We start from the raw sequence: 22,451 nt of genomic DNA on the forward strand, positions 1-22,451 counted from the left end.
TCTGTACACATTCCCAGCTAGGTCCGGAAAATGGACGGCCGAGCGGAAGTAGCTTGTACATAGTTAATAACGATTGTGTTGTTTTGTTTTCTTTTCGCAGACAACTTTGACAGCTTAAAAGATAATGGTGTCTATGATAAATCATAATTTAACTGTATTTTAAATGGATAACATTGTTTATTGGTGAGATTAATAAATGTCATTTCAGTCAAATTGCGAGGTTTAGTTTAATTGATGTGGTTATATTATTTTACGCCGATTTAGAACGTCATTTTTAACGCATTACAGTTGTAATATGATATTCTTTATAGTAATTATTGTTATACTCACTGACCTCCACTGACCGTCATAGCTACATTACCCACGTCGATCCTCTTTCATGCCTTCCTGAATTTCTTTCCTGAGAAATTGGTAGACAGAATCCTGTGAACCTGGCTACTCCAGAAAGTCGAACAATTTTCACGTTATCTTCATCCATCAACACTTCAGATTGTCAACGCTTTATAAATATTGTTGAAGGTCTGTTCTGGCCTTTGCATGCAACTTGATCCTTGTAATTGCAATTTCAGATAATCTTTCACCAGCACCACGTCTTAAAATTTTCCTACAGTTTTCTTTATCTTGTACACTGTCCATGTTTACTCATCATTAATTCATATAATAATATGTATATATAGAACTTCCAATCATACTAGATAAATTCTTTCTCTTCTAAATTCTATCTATGTAGTCTTAACATAGCAGATTCTACCATTCTTATTCATCCAATAACTTCAAAGTCACAACTCCCATATTCAATTATAGACAATAATAAACCATTCCTCTGAAGTACATAGCGTTTAGTACAATATTTGACACTGTATCTTATTTGAACGGTTTATTTCTATTAGTTTGGTCTTTGACTTATTTATCTCGAGACCCTTTTGACTGTAGGAGTTGGACCCTTTTTGTCAATAATGTCAATTATTGTCAAAAATAACTGCGTAGAAAATTCACAGATCAGATCAGACACAATTTGCGTTAAAAAATTTTGAACAACTTACATTTCCAAGTACACCACTGTAGGGCTGTATCCTGGGCGGCAGGTCTGGTGGCAGGTCGGGCGGCCTATTGGGCGGCCGGTCGAAGTGCAGGCTCATAGAGGGCGGGGGAGAGTCGTCCGAGAGAAGAGTCTCATTTCCACTGTCCACCGCGCCCATTCTACCTTTTAGGTCATCTAAAAAAAAACATTAAAAATAACCTTGAAATACGATAAAACAGATGCAAATAATGTCTAAAGATGACATTTATCTCTTTTACTGTGTTTTACATATATATTTTTTTAAATATAGATACATAATAATATATATTTACTTTTGGTTTTATATTTTACAGTCTAATTAATAAAATGTCATAAAAGATTAAAAATGGCAACGATAAAAATTATTGAGCATTTAAAATATGTATATATTTTAGTACCTGGCAGAAAATGTAAAAAGGATGTTGAAAGTAATGGCTTAATTACATACTACATCCGAGACACGATAGTAAATTTTATTAAAAAAATATATAATTGGTTTTATTATCAAAATACAATTTATTTCCTCCGATAAATTTAATATACCTATATCGAAATGTTGAAAATTTATTTGTGTGATAAATTAAAAGTATTAAAAATGTGTTTTCGTTTATATTATATATTATGTATTTCGTATAGATGTTCTGCCATTAAAGGGAAGAGAGATAGCTCAATGTAAGCCTCGAATGCGACAAAAGTATTGGAAGACATTTTATTAGTTGGATGGACGAATTGCATCAGAAGAACTGTCGAAATGATTTGGATGTGGAAGATTAGTGGTGGCTCTAGTACTTTTTAGATGGTGGGTAAGATATTACGAACCAGTATTTCATACCACCAAAAAATCCCTTTTACTCTTATTATAAAGCGTCAATTACATTAAGCTTCTTTACGAGCTGTTTGTTGGCGAATTTACAATCTGCCTGTAAAGTCGCCCAGTGTAATCATCGAACAAGCTAAAAAGCAGGTTGTAAACACTCTAACGAGAAAAGTTGAAAGCCGGCCAACTTTACACGCTACACGCCGGCGTATGGTCTTACTGCGTCTGCGCAGTAGAGCGCAGTAGCAACCTCCCGGTAAAAAAACGAACTACGTTCTGTCAAAATAGTCGCTGGCTTGTGGCTTCTCAGCGATGGAAAGTTTTGTGTGTAATCATCGAATCGCAGTAGCTGAATCGACCGTTTTTAAATTCGCCAACAAATAGCTCGTAAAGAAGCTCAATGTAATTGATGCTTAACGGAATACAACTCCGCATTAAAACAATGCTTTCCAATAAACTGACAGTACGGAATATTAGTCGAAATCTATATATTATATATCATTCAATAATAGGTAGGTAAATGCATAAATATAAATGCATTATAAATAATATAAGACACGGTCAATCGGCATCGACACATACAAATAATGACAGTATGTGTACGTATTATACTCACACCACGAAACTGTGGTATCAACTAAATAAACTAACTAAAAGAATATTTTAGTACACAATACATTCAAACATTTATGCTGCAGATTTTGTTTTTCCTAGATGCCTTTATGGATACCCCGCATTTAATATCGAGGTTTCGCAAACTAATCTACTTGATGCTAGTCAAATGAAAATTGTGCCGGCTGAGAGAATATGCCTTATTGAAAACTATTATTCTACCCGCATCGGGTATTGCTAATTTGAATTCGGCCAAGGCCTATGAAACCGCCTTGCAAAAACCCTGGAAAATTCTTTGTAGCGCAAGGCGGTGGTGATTCTGATGAATATTTTGTCATATTCATTGGGAACTGAGGACTGCGATTTTTAGCAGAGTTTTCCCGTGGTAAAAGAAATGTCTGATATTCTGAGCATATACTTATCCTATCTTATATGACTGCAGACACTGGATCTGAAAGGCATGAATCATCATTACATGTCACCATTTATTATTTTTATTCTTTTTATTACATCAATACAGAAAATAAAAAGTGTATCTCTTCCGGCCTCGTTTGCCGGATTCGTATAAGGAAGGGATGGCTAAATGGCTGATAATACTAAAAAAATATTTACTGACAAAATATAAAATGAATATAGGTAGGTACCTACTACATATAAAAATAATTTCTACGTTAGGTATATTGATTTATTGTTAATATAATAAAATAAATATCGTATAGTTAAAAACAGATGTTATGTTTCATGGTGCTGTGTATCGCGCAATTAGCTTATTTGATGGCACCATAAAGATTGATTTGTTTTTTATTAACTATATAATGTTTGTGGACGTATTAAATAGGTTAAATTTATAATTTTATATATTATCATATTTCTTTAATATTTACACATGCTGTCCCACTTTTCCACTTTCTTGTTATATTAGTTGTTATTTGTAATTAAGATATTTTTATATATTTGTATTTATTATGTATTATGGCGCATTGGCCAATAGCTGTAATGCGGTAATACTCTTTTTTATAAATAAATAAAATGAATAAATAAATAAAATAAAAACCGCTGATGTTAATGGAAAAAAATGTTTGCTTTCAATCGTAATTTTCATTTAATTGTTATCGGGTATGATACCTTTGAGTCCTAAAGTTAGTGCTAACACGGTGACTGGCGCGTTTGGAGTAATTGGCCATTAGATATCATTAACGTGTTATTTAAATGTGGTAATTAGCCGCTACTGTCGTAGATACAGAACCGGACGCCATGGAGAAGCAGTAGACGTCTGCAGAATGAATTAAAGGATGAAGTATATAATATTTTAACAGGCAGTTTATATATTTACACTAATGTAGGCACCTAGTTTTATTTTAAAAATTCAAAAGCTTTGGTATTTTCGATGTAGTATAAAATAATTACTGGAAAGATTCACACAGTAATATGATACCATTTTCCTACAACTCTAATCTGTCTGATGTAGTATCCAGTCATTTCCAAAATTGTGACCATTAATCATAACGGTGTTCTCAACCATTTCTCCACGAAATTCAAGTGTAATTTTATTCAGTGGGTCACCGTAACATGTACAACTACACAACAAGCCTTTTTATTATCACTTCTAGTAGTTTTCACTAGCGTGCAAAAAAATGCATCTGACAAGTAGCGTTAAATCTAGCGTTTTTTTTTTCATATTAGTTTCAAAGCTTTTTTATAAAAAAAACTATACCTACCTAATATTTTACAACGTTTTTATTAGCTCGTATTCTTGTTTGTCAGGTGGTTGTTTGTCCAGTACAAATCTTGCAATCGATTTTTAGCTAACTTCCCGACTAGCTAGACATTTTAAACTTTTAGAATATATCATAACACGATGCCAATGCATTCTTTTAATACTTTTAGCCATCTTTATGCAGAATTAAATTCATTTTCAGTTAATTCTGTTTTTATATAGAAAGTTATTTCAGAAAAATCTGTAAAAAGTAAAAGACTACTATTTGTTGCTAAGGGGGTGGTCCTGCAACTAAATTATTAATATATGCGTGCGTTACTATGTAAATCAAAATGAAATGTCAAAATGACATTTCAGTATTCTATATTTGTTTGTTTGTTTTTTATTTACTTCATATCCAGTACAAGTTTGAGCATAATAATTCAACAGAAAACGTTGTACTTATATAAAAAGTTTTTTTATCTTGTAATTATTTTTACACAGTTAATTAAAATCATAGTTTAAATTTCTTCGACAGTCTTCTAACTATTTTCCAGGTTATGCAACTATCATCTTACTTTTGGTTGCATAACTGTCACTCGATTGTTATTCAGTGAACATTACACTTGAATCTCCAATATTTTGCGATAAAATTTTAACTAATAAAGTATAAGAAAAGACTGTTATAAAATAATATATATATAATATAATAATATTATTAGCAAGAAAAAGGCTTGTTATCAGCGTTGCCAACTTAGTGTTTTTCTTGCCAGATCTAGCATTTTTTAAATAAGCATCTAGCTTGCAAAATTAGCGTATGGCGTTAAATCTAACGTTTTTAATCAGCTTAAATCTTTTCATGATACAGCTAGAATATTATAGCAAATTTTCTTGAAAATCACCAATCTGGTTTTACGTACTTTATATTTTACTAGGGAAACATATCAGGTGGCAGTTCACCTGTCAATATTATTATCTTATAATTAATACACTTAATTTTTTAAATTGTATGACCTAGGTATTATATTAGTTGTAAAATACTAAATTCTTTTTTGATCTTTGTTCTTGTAAAAACTTTGAAAAACATAGCATTTTCTTCTGTCATCTAGCTTATTTTCTTATCGTATCTGGCATATTTTTATGAATAGTTGGCTACACTGCTTGTTATAACAATGGCGTACATAAAATTTGTTAAGTAATTAGGCACTAAAATACAATACGGCTGAGGTTTAGAACCACTGTATAATATATCTACATTTCTCCATAGATACTTCGGTAGACCATCTATGGAAATATATTAAAATTAAGTTATTTCCACGACATTTTTATGGCGCCCAACGTGGGGATATCAATTGTATGCAAGCAAGTGTGTATCTGAACAAGATGAAAGACCTGCTACAAGAGATTATCCTCATAAATTACTGTCACGTTTGTCACCGTAGTAAGCCGCGGAGGTTAACTAAAACCCGATACTGCACACGGCCGCATATCAAATTGACTTGTCGTGCAGTGTTTTATTGGACATGTGTGAGAATAGTAAAAAAAACTCTTAGTAAACTGAAGTATTTCAATTGTGAAACAAAAAGTTTTTATAATCATAAATGTAATTCCAACCAGACAGATCTTAAATGAAAGTTTGACTTTCATAATACAAATAATACTTTCTTCAGGTACGAAGAATATTTTTAAAATAAAACATACATTATTATATTCGTAGACTTTTATATCGTCACCTCAATACTACAACTAGATATCTCAGTTTTGATCATTGTTGGGAAAATGAAATTTAAACTTTATTTGATTAGCATAAATCTAAGCTATAATTATTATTTTAAATTAAAAATGGAAAATTGTGCTTGTCTAATTGGGAACAATTAAATAATATTCAATTTTATGACAAAATATTGTAGATATATTACTAGATTTATTTAATGCATTTATGGTTTTAAAGTTATATAATATTTTCAAACACATAAGTAGGTAATACAGTTTCCATTAACTTCTGTTCATATTCAATAGCTATCTCAAAAACAGTGAGAATCAAGTTATCTAGTTGTAGTATTGAGGTGACGATATGACTTATTGATTGTTTCCTTTGTAATAGTATAGTTACAATGATATATATAGAGGTTCAAAAGGTATATTTCTATAATATTATTAACTTGTTGAAATGGCCAAGTAATGATGGCACACCAGGTGTGTTGTCCGCGTTGAAAGGATTAAAATATATAAAAAGCTCATCCAAGGATGTGATGTACGGAAAATTTACAAAATTTTGTTAAATATTTGAAACATGATGATGAAATCTATAATTTAGGAGAATGCCTCATGTAAAATGACTAAAAATGACTAAAGTTCTCAAATAAAGTTAGTACCAAATCCATGCCCCCCACATCCTGAACCGGGCCCCCCTACCTATCTCTAAGGATAAAGACAGTATGATGCTCTAGAGTAGCGTTTTTCAAATGGTGTACGCGGTAAAATTAATGTGTAAATTTACTGTTTTTACGGGCCTCTCCTAAGCCCGGGCCCCTAGGATAGAGCCCTGTCAGCCCCCCTCCCTTGTGGGAGCCATGACCTAATCTTATCGTAATTTTTTACTACTTTCATGGCGTATATAAACGTATTATTCTCACAATTATTAATAATTAATGAAATCATTAAAATGGCCGGAATGTCTTCTAAAACCTTCCAATAAAATAACTATATGTCATGCTTTGCAAAATGTTCCCCTTTTTTTAAGGAATCATCGAACAGTATATATTCATCTTTAATTTTATCAATAATCTATATTTTCATTGCGTAAAGTGAATGTCACTAATACTATCTTAATTTGTCATCATTTGCCTTCAAATTAATGTATTTGGATTTGGAACTCAGTAAACTCAATTGTCAATTCAGACTTAAAAATTTTGGAAAATACGAAATTGTATAAATTTATTTCAATACTACTAGCAAACATTTCAAAAACTACATAAGTATATATAATTTTGTGATAGAGGAAAATGCAAGCCAATAAATTTTACAATAGTTGGTCAACATTTTCATTACGTATTTTAAAATAGATAGTGTTTCATTCAAATATGTAGCTTTACTACCGATTGTAATCCCAATCGATTTTTTTGATCCCGAAATACTTGAAATTTAGGATTTGCTTGAACATTTTTGTCAACTAAAAAAGTGTAGGTGTAAAACACCATTATTCTCCTAACTTTATGTGAATAAATATGCATTATCATTTTATAAAACTTGCTATACCTCGTTAATCTATAAAGTATTACATATCTACTAAATGTATTTTACCACGTTTTTCTTAGCTCGTATTCTTGTTTGTCCAGTGGTTGTTTATCCAGTGCAAATCTTGCAATCAATTTTTAACTAATTTTCCGACTAGCTAGACATTTGAAGCTTCTATATATTTATTTATTTGAAAAAGACACGTTGAGTACATAACAAATTATCAATTCAGGACGTTCACAACATGACATTTAGAATAAAAATTACAAGTAATCAGTTCGGAAAATCAGAAAAAACAAAGTGGAGGAAAAAAAGAGAGCAAAAAATATTTTTATACAAAAGAAATAAAATTTAAAAAAACAACAATGATTCAAAAAGTACAAATTAAACAATAAAATATAATTTAAAAAACAGAATATATAATGGATCGCCAAAAATATCTACATCTCTAGGGAGTGCATTGACCAACCTCACAGCCCTCGCTATTGGTGCCTGGTGAGCCTGACATGAGGAAACAGCTTTCACCCAAAATAGGTCATGGCTGCGACCACGCATGTAATTGACGGGTGCGTAAAAATTTAAATTTTCTAGAATATCGGGATTGAAAATGATACCACGTGAGAGCAGGGAAAAATTCTTTAACAGCAGAAGTGACATACGAGCTTCAAGAGAATGAAAGGCGAGCATGCCTTGAAGAAAGTTAGTCGGAAAAGACTCGTTTGAGAAGGTGTCAAAAGGAAAATAATTATAAACTTTAAAATAGAGATGACGAAGTAATTTTTTCTGAACACGCTCTAAAACAAGCTTATAGGAATCTTCATAAGGACTCCAGATGATGGAGCCATACTCAAGAATACTCCGTACTAACGACACATAGAGTGTACGTAATAATAATATATATCAGAACACGATGCCAATGCATTCTTTTAATACTTTTAGCCATCTTTAAGCAGAATTGAATTCATGTTCAGTTAATTCTGTTTTGTATGGAAAGTTATTTCATAAAAATCCGTAAAAAGTAACTATTATTGGTTGCTAAGGGGGTGGTCTTAGCAACTAAATTATTAATATATACGTGCGTTACTATGGAAATCAAAATGAAATGTCAAAATGACATTTTAGTATTCTATATTTGTTTGTTTGTTTGTTTTTTATTTACTTCCTATCAAGTACAAGTTTGAGCATATTGAGCATAATAATTCAACAGAAAATTTAAAAATGTTGTATATAAAAAGTTCTTTTTATATTGTTATTATTTTAATAATTTATTTGTTAGTAGAAATGTATAGAATATGAGTTATATAATATATTTGATATATATATTTTAGTCTTAAATCATTAACACCCGTCGTAGGTCACTAGTGTTTATCTCGTTTCTGGCAAATTCAAATGCTGTTTTTTAATATGTATGTTTTACATCCATAGCATCTATGTAATAATTTGAAGGAATAATTAACATTCATTGCTCACATAAAATCTGTTAAGAGACCTTCTTGGTAGCGGCCAAGATGTCAAATAATTTAAAAAAAATCAAATAATTAATGTTAAATTAAATATTAATAAAAATAGATAGGGAAGAAATCAATCACCGAACACAATTCAATAATCCCGATCCCCAGTGTTTGCATTGTAGCTTTTATGATTTCAATGCAGAAACGTCGAGTAAAAATGTTTATAATGCGGAATGGGTGCCTTTATTGGTGATGCAAAAATTCAATATTAAATATTTGTATGGACCGAGATCTAAAGACCCGACTAGAGTGAGTTAGGAAAAGACTAATAAAGATCGCCCTCCTGTGGCGAGGCCCGATAAAGAGCGTCTCTTTCATGTCAGATGTTATAAGAAAATTATTCACATACATATTGATATTTAGTTTTATTTCTTTTTCTAAGAAAAAATTGCAAAACGCTGATTCACCATGGTGGTCCAGAAGTAAAAGCTTTTATTGTGTGATACTGATTATATTTTATAATACTCTTTTGATTGTAAATATAACATTTATTATTTAACCTTCTAAATAGACAATCTTTGGTCAAACCCAGTCACCCAGTATGAGGTATAAAAGTCTTAAATACAGATCATTGACAACGTCACATATAAGGTGTGCGTATGTTTTTATGATGGCAACTAGACGACACGTCGTATCCATCTGGGCGCCGCACAGATGAATTAAATGCGTCAAGAAATACACCTACATAACGTTTTAGACTATCAGGCATATAAGCAAGTCTAAAAGAATTTATCAATAATACAGCGAGGTATATGGTTGTTGCAAAGACCAATATCGAATCTGTGCTTTCACGTTAAAATCTTATAGAAAATCACAGTCATACTACGCAATAACACCTGTATTATAAATTAGTTCAGTCAGTTAAAGATTTATATATTGTTTTACAACTCTGTACTTAAAAAAATCAAAATCTTTTTGTTGACAGTAAAGCTTTTCTTGCTATATTTTGTCACATCATTTCCACCTTAGTCCAAGATAGTTTTTCTGAGCTTTGAGATGGTGTGCAAAATTTCTTGAACCGTAAAGATGCTCAGATGCTTGGAGCCCACCATGCATAAAAAATGTCTACGCAATGAAATGCCATTAAGTGTTAAATAATTACAAGATAAAAAGAACTTTTTATATACTTACCACGTTTTAATTTTTCTGTTGAATCATATAAACTTGACAATTCTATGTATTAATAGTTTAGAACAAATAAGGCAATTGTCAACAAATCATTTTTTTGCTATTTTGCAACAAACACACAAGTATAGAATACTGAAATGTTATTTTGATTTCCATAGTAACGTACGTATATATTAATAATTTAGTTGCTAGGACCACCCCCTTAACAATGGTACAACACAAATAGCAGTGGATTGGATTACGGATTTCTTCCGAAATAACTTTTCATAAAAAACAGAATTAACTGAAAATGAATTAAATTCTACTTAAAGATAGCTAAAAGTATTAAAAGAATGTATTGGCACCGTTTTCTGATATATTCTAAAAGTTTCAAATGTCTAGCTAGTCGGTAAGTTAGTTAAAATCGATTGTAAGATTTGTACTGTATAAATTGAGACTGATAGACGAGACCGGACAAACAAGAATACGAGCTAAGAAAAACGTGGTAAAATACAGTATATTTTTTCTCATATGATTGATTTTTATACACAGATTTCAAAATACACATATTTTAAATATACATGTCCTTTATTTTGTTCACATCACTCTACATACGTTCTACATTTACATGGCAGATGCGTGGTCTATATCAGTTGAAAAGACAGAGTCGTGAATGTATAATGTGTTTTTGAATACATTTTGAAATCAACTACTACATTTTATAATTCGAGTAAAGGTTTCCAGTACGCAAGGCTTTGGTGTCTTTGGAGTCTTAATAATCTCAAAGACTGGTTTGAACTCAGCACTCCATCCCAGTTTAGATTAGTGACAAACAAGGAAAATATGGCCAAACTCATCGCTGATGAATTTGGCAAACAATGAATGAAAAGTGACTCTCTGACTAAGTTTGCATCATGGAAATCGCCGCTGATGATACAGCCGTACTGCATCACCCAGAGAGAGGGTGGACTCATTATTATTATTACAATTGAGCACTTTACTTAATTCTGTTTCAGATGATCTGTTATCTCATTCGACGAGTGAGATACGTCCATTCGTCGACCGCGGACCCCACATTGAGTCGGCACTCCCGCCGGAAACTTATGTCCCATGTCAACTCTGACAAGTCTCGGCCGAGATCATCTTCAGATAGTGCTTCGGCTGGGATGATAACTCAGGTTCGGCCGAGGTTTTTCGATGGTGGGTCGCAGCAGAAGGACACTAGTATTTCCTACAAGATTGATCTTGTAACAGAACAATATGTTTATCGGTAAAGTTTTTATTTCTTCGGTAAGTACAAAACTATTTTTCTGAGTGCACGCATTTCATTTAACTAATATGAGTTACATGCAATGACATTAATATGGACGAAGCATCTGGAAAAAAATGACACTCACTTATTTGTCGGGCTGCCGAATGGCATAATCTGTTCTAACGCCATTACAATAAAGGTGATATTGCTATAAATTCCCGATGCTTTTTGTCGGGTCTGCCGAATGGTTCGGTTCGAACGGGTTCGCTCAAATGAACATTGACACTAGAAACACCGTTCTAACGCCATTACAATAAAGGTGATATTGCTATAAATTCTCGATGCTTTTTGTCGGTCTGCCGAATGGTTCGGTTCGAACGGGTTCGCTCAAATGAACATTGACACTAGAAACACCGTTCTAACGCCATTACAATAAAAGTGATATTGCTATAAATTCCCGATGCATGATATCGCATAATGGGATTTGCGTGACGTCTACCCATACATGTGCGAATTTACTTGCTAGCTACTGTATTGAGTACGTTGTCCATTAATAATGTCATTGGTTACATGTAATATAATAAACTGTTTTGGTTTATCTCAAAAAGTATGTGTCAAACTATTTGTTTATTTCAATAATACGTACATAACTTTTATGCATGTCTTGTGACATATTGCATAGTTATATAGTACCAGAGCTCGAAATAGATAAAATTAAGTCTCGACCATCTGAGCTAAATATGGCATATCACAATAGAAAATATAACACACTCATTTTTATACAGTACACATAAAATTTTATAACTATGTAAATATCTTCAAAAATGATCAAGCGCTCCAGTTCGTAAGCTTTTCCATTTCGAACGCTGAGTATACAAACCTCCTACTGCTATTTACAAATTAATGTAATTTTTATACGCCCGTGAGCAATATTTAGTGTTAAAAAGATCAAAATATATAATTACATAATATATATAAATAAATATAAACTCTAACTTTTAGACTACAGTACCTATGTAAGCATAGCTAACTAATATAAAATCAGGTGGATACAGTCATGAGGTGAGTATTGATGGGAGATAAAATAAAGTTATAATAGAGTTTTGGTTGTCACTTTGAAAAAAAATTAATAATACAGATTAAACAGTTTTTACAAGAAAATATTTCTTAATTTAATTTTTTATCGCTCAACTAAAATCTAGTTGATCTTTAATGAAAAATAAATTTAAATAATCATATTTCAGTCCGATATAGTTGCTTGCGATCTTGTGTGTCTACCTTTTCATATTATTTTAGCGACATGTTACCAAAAGCTTTTCACAGATGCCGCCACCGTTGCGGTAAGCTCTAAGAGGGAAAACCTCTTCTACGTCAATAAATTAATATATTTTATAAAAACAAAATTGAACCAACTATTATATATTTCATTTTCAATCATTTAATAATTAAATAATATATTTATAATATTGACCAGTTATAAATATAATATATTATAAGTATTTAGTAATGTATCAGTGACGGGTACGCAGCTATTGCATTACCCAAGAGCGGTAAATTTCAAGGGGCGGCAATGGAATGGAAGGAATGCAAAAAGTAGTCGATTTTTTTCTTCATGTTATCATTACCATATACTTACACATTATCAAGAAATTAAGAAGGCGCACACAGATTGCAAAAAATGTGATGACACGCCTTATCACTATATGGAAAGATCGGGGAATTTCGATTGCCACAAAAATGATGCTTGTGCAAACCATTAGTTTTCTCTAGATTTCTATACGGAGTCGATTCGCGGACCCTGAAGGCAAGAGAACGGAAGGCAATTGATGCCTTTGAGATGTGGTGTTGGCGCCGAATGCTTCGTATTTATTGGACGGAGCACAGGACAAACCAGTCAATCATCCAGAGACTAAGGATAAAGGAACGGCTCTCGACAATATGTCTGAGAAGAATTCTGCAGTTTTTTGGACATATTGTCAGGCGCGGTCCAAACAACTGGTAGTTTTGGGTGGCCTCCAAGGAAGGCGAAGCAGAGGAAAAGCATCTGCGCGCTAGAGCGACCAAGTGAAAGAGCTGACTGGGGGCACCATCCATGCTGCCCTGAGAGAAACGGAAGATCGAGAAGGATTGAAAGTCTTGGTCGCTCAAAGGATGGCGAAATTCAAATATGGTCACGATCCTCAGCCATGAGTGCACGACCAAGAAGAAGAGACACATTATCATATACAGTAGCTACATCACACAAAAGTGATTGCATTAAATAAACTATGATAAGTACAATATATTGTGGTAGGTACCGCATATAAAGCATTAAGCAGGTATACATCAAATACGTTTCGTACCTATGTAAAACAATTGGGCTATAAGGGAAAGTCAACTGGACATTAAGGATAGGTAGGCTCTGCAACTGTTCTTAATGCGCATTGTGTCTGAAGATGCCGAAAGACTAAACCTGGGTCGCACTCGTAAATCAATTCAAATTTAGGTTCTTGTTAGTTAACAGGAAGCCGCGGACAAATAAATTTACTGGATTACCGATATACTGGATTATTTGTTAGGTTAGGTTTTCGTTCTTGAATTCATGAATTTTGCCAAAATCGGCTATGAAAATTGACACGTTTCCCGCCTGGCTTCCTATAAAGTGTAAACCGACTTGAACCAAAATTTTATTTCATTTTTATTGTTTTAAGCGACCCGGGTTATACCTTTCCGTACTATGCACATTCATGTATGGTAAATATAGAACTGCCGTTGATTACAGTGTCAATCAGATTGTGTTCCCTAGTATTCATATTTTTTTAAAAATGCGTGCTATTTATTTTTTAATATTGATATTAAAAATCAATATAGCATATTTGAATGGATTCATTTAAAATTAATTTCCAATTGTAACGGATTCGCGCGCACAATAAATCAGCTGTTCATATAATGTATAATCAAGATCCGCCGTAAGCGCCTTAGCTTTGTAATTTAAATAAAATATATAATTAATTATGATAATAACATTAGGACCATTGCGCAATGAGGTGAGGCTTGCGGCAGGCGGCAGGGGGCGCGACATGTGCGGTCCATCCGTTGAAAAGACGACCCAGCGCTATGTTACTTACAATCCGTTAAAAGTAACCAAGTCAACACTGTCGAATCAAAGCACTAGTATTCGTATTTGACTTAACGGCCCACATGCTCAGCGTAGGTAAAAATGGAGCTTTTATGGTATTTTCAGAGCTTAACTCTGGACATTCCTTAAACATTGTAGATAATCTATTTATATAATTTTGAAGCCTTATTATCCTTTATATTTATTTTAAACATTTGATGACTGCATAAAGTATTTTCATTACATAAAATAGTATTCTTTTAAACCCCTCGCTCTAATGTTTGAGAATATAGTCATATTTCAGTACATAAATGTGCAGTGGTGTTAAGAATTTATTAATTAGTTAATTTTTAAACGCATTTACAAACCACTATATAGAGACATATTTACGATAAAAAAATATATTTTATAATCTTTTTGAGCCCAAATTTGACAAGAATTAGGCATTTTATTATTTAAAAATGGGCACGATTAACACATTTGAAGATAATTCTAAAGATACTGATTATAAGCTATATCTTTGACCATTCAAATGTGATAAAAATCCTACGAATAATAAGTGCTTTATAATAATTATTGATCTAAGAATAAGGTAGTATTTTTTTGAAATACGCCATTTCTATTGGCATTTCCCAGTGGCTAAGCTACAACATACGGCCGTATCCATAAATTGACAAACAATTAATGAAGTAGGGAATAGGATCATGTTAACGCGCGTGTTTGATGAAATTATGAGGCAAGACAATCCTGTCCGGAAAATTGTACGTATGATGTTGGCCGTATCACAGTTCACCTTGAGTTGTTGTATCGGATAACGATGGCCGTATTAAATTGAGATCAAATTAATGTGAAAATAAAATACCTACTTACCTACCCAAAAATATCGTCATAAAAACCACCGGAATACAAGAAGAAAAAAAACATATCGTTTACGATTCTGACTGATTCAAAGGTATGTTAGCAACTAGTTGCTCATGAAATACTCCACGAACAACGCGTATTTTTTTGACACAACTATTGATGGTTATCTCTTTCGGGTACGACAGCTCATAATGAATTGTAATACGGAAAAATGTAGTAGGTACCCACAATTTTCATTTAACCCAATGTAATAATATTAGTGATGTCTGATTATTGTGCTACTAGGGACATCTAGTGATGAAATTAATAAAGTGCAAACAATTACAATTTACATTATTTCAAAGTGTAATAATTGATTAATATGTGTGAATATTTTATCTGTTACTTAATGAGTGTTCGTTTAATGTATTAATATATGAATATTGTTATCATTGAAATATGGTTTAATAATTAACTATCTCGAAATTCTAGATTTTTTTTTGAATAATTGTTAGTTTTAGTGTATTTTGCGTTTACTAAAATTAAAAAAAAAACATAAAATAATGTCTAATGGATTTAAGTTTTGTACTATTCTATTTACGTCATTTTTGCAATAGTACAAAACTTAAATCCATTAGAATTTAAATTCAAATTCCATCAAGTACCTTCGGTCGATAGTATTAATATTATAAAATAATGTGTAATACATAATAATATGAAATTGTTCAATAAACGCATATTTTATAATATTTTTTTAAACGTAAATCTATTTTTAAATTCATCATTAAGTTTCATCTCATTATCTCGATTATCTATATTCTATAAGCCATTACACTCCCATTTAAACCCAATTTACTTTTGTGATCTTAAGCTTTTTATTTTACATTTTTAGATAGTCAGTTTTATAAATAATATAAACAGAATTTTTAATATAAAACTAACACACTCTACCCTAAATAAAATTATACAACATATTATAACTACTGTAATAATAGCTAAGTTAAAATAATTATAAAGAGAACAAGTCCTATTTTTTGGGGGATTGTCAAAAAATACAAATACTTGGAACAATACCTACAGGAAGTATTATTTTTTTTAAATATCGGCAAATTAATAATCAATTTATATACCTACTGCAATACGATGAAGAGTTTGTAGGCTATGATTTCAGACGCACTAGGAGTGTTAGTTGATGTACGTTTATAATTCTGATGTAGGTTTCATTGAGACACGGTCTTGTCTGATCGTACCGTAGACTAAATGTTTTTGATTGGAATTAATTCAAAGGGACATTTTATTATTGTATATCTCAATATTTATTCTATGAGTAACAATGTGCCCTTAAATTAGTAATTTAATAAAAAAAAGACTAGTGACGTATCGAATGACAAACTTTCACGTTAAAAACGTGATAGGTGATAACAGATTTTAATTCATTAATGAGTTTCATTTAGATATATATATATACAGTTATATTCTCGTAATATGGGACACAACTTTGTGATTGATTACATTAAAAAAAATAGATTATATTATCGCTAATCAACATAATTATTATATATATAATTTTACGGAATGTCAATTTGTACCATTCCACAAATTTATAATGTATATTTTCAAATGACAAACTTTCGATTTCGTGACACATTTTACAGTAATAAAATGATAACGTTTTAAAACTATTAAGAGCTTTATTTAAAACCAGTGGCATACCAAATTAGTTAAAAAAGAGTTTCACTTAAATTAAATTAAATCAAGCATAATAACAAGAATGGAAAATTGCATATATTATTATAATTAAAGAATTTGATGTAATTTGGTAATTTAATCACCATGTTCAATGCTAAGCGGATCAAATGGGACTCTACAGAGTGAAGTTTTTATTAACAGATATGTTTTATATTTGTTTTCTTACGATAAATGGATTATTAGCCACTTGTTCATTCTGAACCCAAATACACATTGAAAACAACAATAAGATTTTAAGACGCAAGAACCCCGGATCCACAGCATTATACACTGACATTTTACAGCTTCGCTAATATAGGTGTAAATTAAAAATAATTGACAATATATGGACAGTTTTTTTTGCCAATTGATAGATATATCATATATACAGGAGTATCCTTATGTGTATGTAAATTCATAGATTTTGTTATGAAGGTTGTTTTGTTATTACATAAAGGTAACGTCTTTATTGAATTAGTATTGGTAGATAATACTAGACGAAATAAATCAAATTTATATAAATATGGGCTAATCAGAAGACTACATATGGTGATGAACATTTTTATAGTCTACTCATGGAAGAAAATTATGATTTACCCAAAGTTAAAACCATTAATAAAAATTATATTTAAAATAAAGTCATCAATTTTTCATATACTTCTATAATTTTATGGTCTATTTAGTATATATCCATATTTTAAATATGCCATAACACATTAATAAAGTAAAATAAATCAAACTGTGTCTTGATAAATAGATTTAAAAATATTTTTCAGTAAATACAATCTCTCTAAGTGGACAACACGGGTACTAATTATTATTAAATTAAGTAGATCTACATACATCAAGGGGAGGGGGGGACATAACAGGACTCTATCCTGGGGGCCTGGTGTGGCAGTTCGATCATATAAGTGAGATAGACACATTTCATAAATTTGCTCTATACACTCTCTAATACAAAAAAAATCGTTAAAGATAATATATTGTATATCCTTAATTTTACCTGGCATTTTGAAAATGCTACAAGATCAATACTCTATGGCAAAATACTCATTGAAAAATAACATGTGAATTTACCAGACCCAGAATTCAAATCTGCGACCCACGAAATTATAAGTGGATTTATAGTAAGACATACATATTATGTTTTATTTGTTGTACGCATTTCCATCAAGAACAACTAAACTGATAAATACAGTAGTTTATAAAATAGATTATCACTTGATTTTCACCACGTCATATGGATATTGTTTTTTCTAAGATAAGTACGTGTTACTTTTTCAAATAAAGCAATTATAGTGATGTTAACCGGAACATCAACGTCGTCTATTTAGCACATATTATGAACTTCTATATTTCACGATTTCTAAAATTAACATAGAAACCCTCATTAGAAAATTTGATTAGCGCCCCACTGTGATTCAAAGTCATATCAGACAGATGAAGGGCCAGTGAAAGGTCTAAGAGAGTATTTTTATTTCACAATAATTGATGAATAATATAACATTATTTAATCTGAATTTTTACCAATGAAAGGCAATCAAAGCTAGAAAGATAGATCGTGAAATCGTGAGAATATTTGACAAAAGGATAACGAGCAAACAATGTACTGTTCAAGAAAAGTCTGTCAAATCTACGATAGAAAAGTGTTTCTTTCATTTAATAATGGTATTGATCATGTCAAGTCAAATGCAGTTATACAAGATAAGTAATGTCTCTTTAGGACAGGGGTTCCCAACCCCGTGCCCGCGGGCACCATGGCGCCCGCGGAACGATTCGTATGTGCTCGCCACTATTCGACAGAGACAGAATTTTCACGCTAGCCTGACACACGCAGAAAACCCGAAGTGAACGAACGCCACGAACTGAGCCACGAGACAGTAGTCACATGCTCGTACCGTCTCGATTGCTTCGGCGATCATCGGCTCAGTTCGGGCTTTCGGCGTGTACAAGGAATAATGTGCAAATAGCATTCCCCGCCTGGAACCGCGTTGTTGTCATTGTGATTGCGATTGCTGCCCCGTTCGGGTCGCGACAGTTAGCTAGGAGACATCTTCGTCTGACAAAACACGAATTAGGAGTTTTGATATTCCTTGTATATAGTTCTAAAATGAGTGGACCGAGTAAAAGACAACGAACCTATAATTTTATCACTGACTGGAAAATAAATGCGTCTGTTTGTTGTGTGGAGTGCCGAAAAAACATAATGTTGAACGACACTTTCAGACAATTCATGCCACTTTTGATGTGAATTATCCACTTAAATCTGAAGTAGGAAAGAAAAAAATATGTCAACTAAAATCAAGTCTAACTGCACAACAGACTGTTTTCACTAGACATGTGGAAAATTCTAAAAAGGCCACTATTGCTTCTTTCAAAATTTCTCACATGCTCGCAAAAATGAAGAAACCTTTCATTGATGATGAGTTGTTTAAAAAACTATTTTTGACTGGTGCCAATTGTTTTTTTGATGGATTTTCAAACAAACGTGAGATTGTTTCAGCAATATAAGACTTACAGTTGTCAAATAACACCGTCACAAGAAGAATACATGCAATTTCAACAGACATACAAACTCAGTTAAAGACTGCCTTGGAAATATGTGACTGGTTTTCGCTACAATTTGACGAGTCAACAGATATATCAGACACCGCAGTTATGGTGAGAATGGTATTTAGTAACTTCACAGTAATAGAGGATATGTTGCAAATATTACCTAAGAAAGGACAGACAAGGGGTGGGATATTTATAATACATTCAAAACATACGCCAAGTCAATAAATATGCTTTTGCACAAGCTGTCTGCGATAACCACCGATGGGGCACCAGCAATGGTAGGTAAAAACAAAGGATTTATTCCCTCTGCAAGAAGGATGAATCATTTTCAAACTTTATGTCCTACCACTTTATTATCCACCGAAGCTCTGTATTGTAAAATATTGCCATTTAAACACGTTATGAAAATAGTTACAAAAATAATAAATTCTATTCGAGCAGCTCCTTTGCAACACTGACTTTTCAAGGCCCTGTTAGAAGATACTGAAGATAAAAAACATGATCTTATTCTGCATACTGAAGTACGTTGGCTCAGTAAAGTAAAGGTTCTTACAAGATTTGTGAGTTTAATTGAAGAAATAAAAACATTTATAAACGATAAAAAGGAAAATTATAATGAACTAGCTGACTCTCAATGGCTGATTGATTTGGGATTTCTCACAGACATCATGGAAAAATTGAATTCTATAAATTTGGAGTTGCAGGGGAAAGACAAAAACATAGCTGAAATGATAAGCTCTGTAAAGTAATTTAAAGGTAAATTGGATTTGTTGATATCACATCTGCAGATCAATTCTCTCGTGCATTTCCCACATATGAATAAAATGCTAGGTAACAATGAATTAAACGGGTCATTATTTATTAAGCATCTTCAATTGTTAAAAAAATATTTTAAAGAGAGATTTTTGCAGTTTACAGATATCGAGCCAATTGTTTCCTTCTGTATCAATCCTTTTACTTAAGACAGAAGAACTAGAGTTAGAAATTTTGGAGCTTAAGAATTAAATTTTGCTTAAATCCTTAATATCAGATGACTTTTGGAATACAGTGGACAGAGAAAAGTTCCCATTTTTTGAAAAAAGCGGCATATAAAATTGAATCATTTTTTGGTTCGACATATTTATGCGAATCATTGTTTTCAAACATGAACTTAATAAAATCAAGATATAGATCTCGACTCACCGATGAGCATCTTTATGCTAACAGGATTATCGTCATACTCTCCTAATTATGAGGCACTGGCCAATGATATGCAATGCAAAAGATCACATTGACATAATATGGATATTCTATTTTTTTATAAAATGTTTTCTTTGTATTTGTGTTTTTTGTTTACTTTGTTTACGTTTTGTAAATACATTTCTCTGTGTGTATGTTGAATAATAGTTTTATTATTTTGAAACATTTTTGTTTATTATTTATTAATAAATTATGAATATAAGAAAAGAAATTATGAGAAAATGAGAAGTTATGGAAGGAGTTTGTCGATTAAAAATAGGTGGTGCCCGCCACCCTACCGATATTTTAGAATGTGCTCTAGAGTACAAAAAGGTTGGGAACCCCTGCTTTAGGACAATAGCCACAATTGATAGGCACTTATTTTTGCACTCATCTTGGGACCCAGGTCTTTCATTCATGCCATCAAACACCAATGTTCAGTGGTTTTTACATAATTTCATGTACAATGTACAATAATTGTATAATATATTATACTATACAACAGGGGTAGTCAATGTTTTTAAATCTACCGCCCACTTTTGTATCTCTGTTAGTATTAAAAATTTCTAACTGCCCACCGGTTCCACAATAATGGTGATTTATAAAGTAGGGAAGTAACTTAACTTTATAAATTTTATAAAGCAGAGTTGCATTTTAATAATAATTACTTATATTACTATTACTGGTCCATAATATGATTAACAGCACTAAAGCCTGATTCCACAAGATATGAGGTAGGGAAAGGTATCAATAAACTGAATATCATTTTCCACATATTTGGATATAAGACAGGCATTTTTTTGCCATAGGTTTTTATATCCACCACTATCGAATTTATGTTTACTTTTTTATCATATCTAACTTCTAACAGTTCTTCTTGGTAAGTTGTATCAGCCTCTTTAATATTTGCGGTAAAATGATTTTTCACCTAGACATACACCTATATCGATACCACAGTTCAATAGGGGAACAACTCAAAATTTAAAGGTTTTGAGTTAAGAATGCCATTCGATGTAGAAAGGTCTTCTCTTTATAATTCAGCAAAAAAAAATAGTCAAAGATTTCTTCAATGTGTCATAAAATCGAATAACCTTTTCTGAGATTAATCAGTAATTCCGTTATATAATCAAATTTATTGCTTAGTACCTTATTAAAATGTACAATTTCATTGTGTATTGATGAATTTTACTAAATTAAATATAACAAAACATACACTTTCATCGAAATCAAGACTTTAAAATTAAAGTGAGAATTAGTGAAAAAATTCAAACGCCATTTCTTGGAAAAAGGTTTTACGAGTTGTTTCCCTATTCAACTATGGTATCGATATGAAAACATAATGAAAATGTTTTTAATACCCCTACCATCCACCATTTAAGCTGGAGCGCCCAGTAGTGGGCGGTAGGGACCAGGTTGACTACCCCTGCTCTACAATATGAAAAAACTTCCACGTTTTTCTATCAGAGTTTTGTGTTAAGTTTTGTCAGAATGTCATGTTATATTTTTAGTCTAAATTTTCCCCTATTTCTAGTATATTCAGAGTCTTGAAATTCGGTACATTGGTTCTGATACGATGACAATATATTTTATTTATTTTTTGAGGTGGTTTGATACTCCTAATATAGGGTGTGTTCTTAGAGTTTCCTTTAATTCTATGAGACTGAAGGCGACTAAAGGTCGGTTATGAAAGTGGCAGGAGAGCGAAGCACTTACGGTGGCC

At 31.9% G+C, this 22,451-nt stretch overlaps 1 protein-coding gene across 2 annotated transcripts in view; it reads right to left on the bottom strand.

Annotated features, from left to right (window-relative positions):
* Nucleotides 1-22,451, bottom strand: part of LOC147075677 (uncharacterized) — a 367,777-nt gene that overhangs the window by 205,086 nt on the left and 140,240 nt on the right. For both annotated transcript variants that reach the window (XM_085941997.1, XM_085941996.1), the window contains exon 3: nt 1,044-1,216. In XM_085941997.1, the coding sequence (XP_085798123.1) occupies nt 1,044-1,199 (156 nt within the window). In that variant the 5' untranslated portion in view covers nt 1,200-1,216. The remainder of the gene's footprint in view (nt 1-1,043; nt 1,217-22,451) is intronic.

Source organism: Rhyacophila brunnea, unplaced genomic scaffold (assembly GCF_057557595.1).
Source record: "Rhyacophila brunnea isolate RB1 unplaced genomic scaffold, BYU_Rbru_1.0 scaffold_14, whole genome shotgun sequence".
In the NCBI taxonomy this organism is placed as follows: domain Eukaryota; kingdom Metazoa; phylum Arthropoda; class Insecta; order Trichoptera; family Rhyacophilidae; genus Rhyacophila; species Rhyacophila brunnea.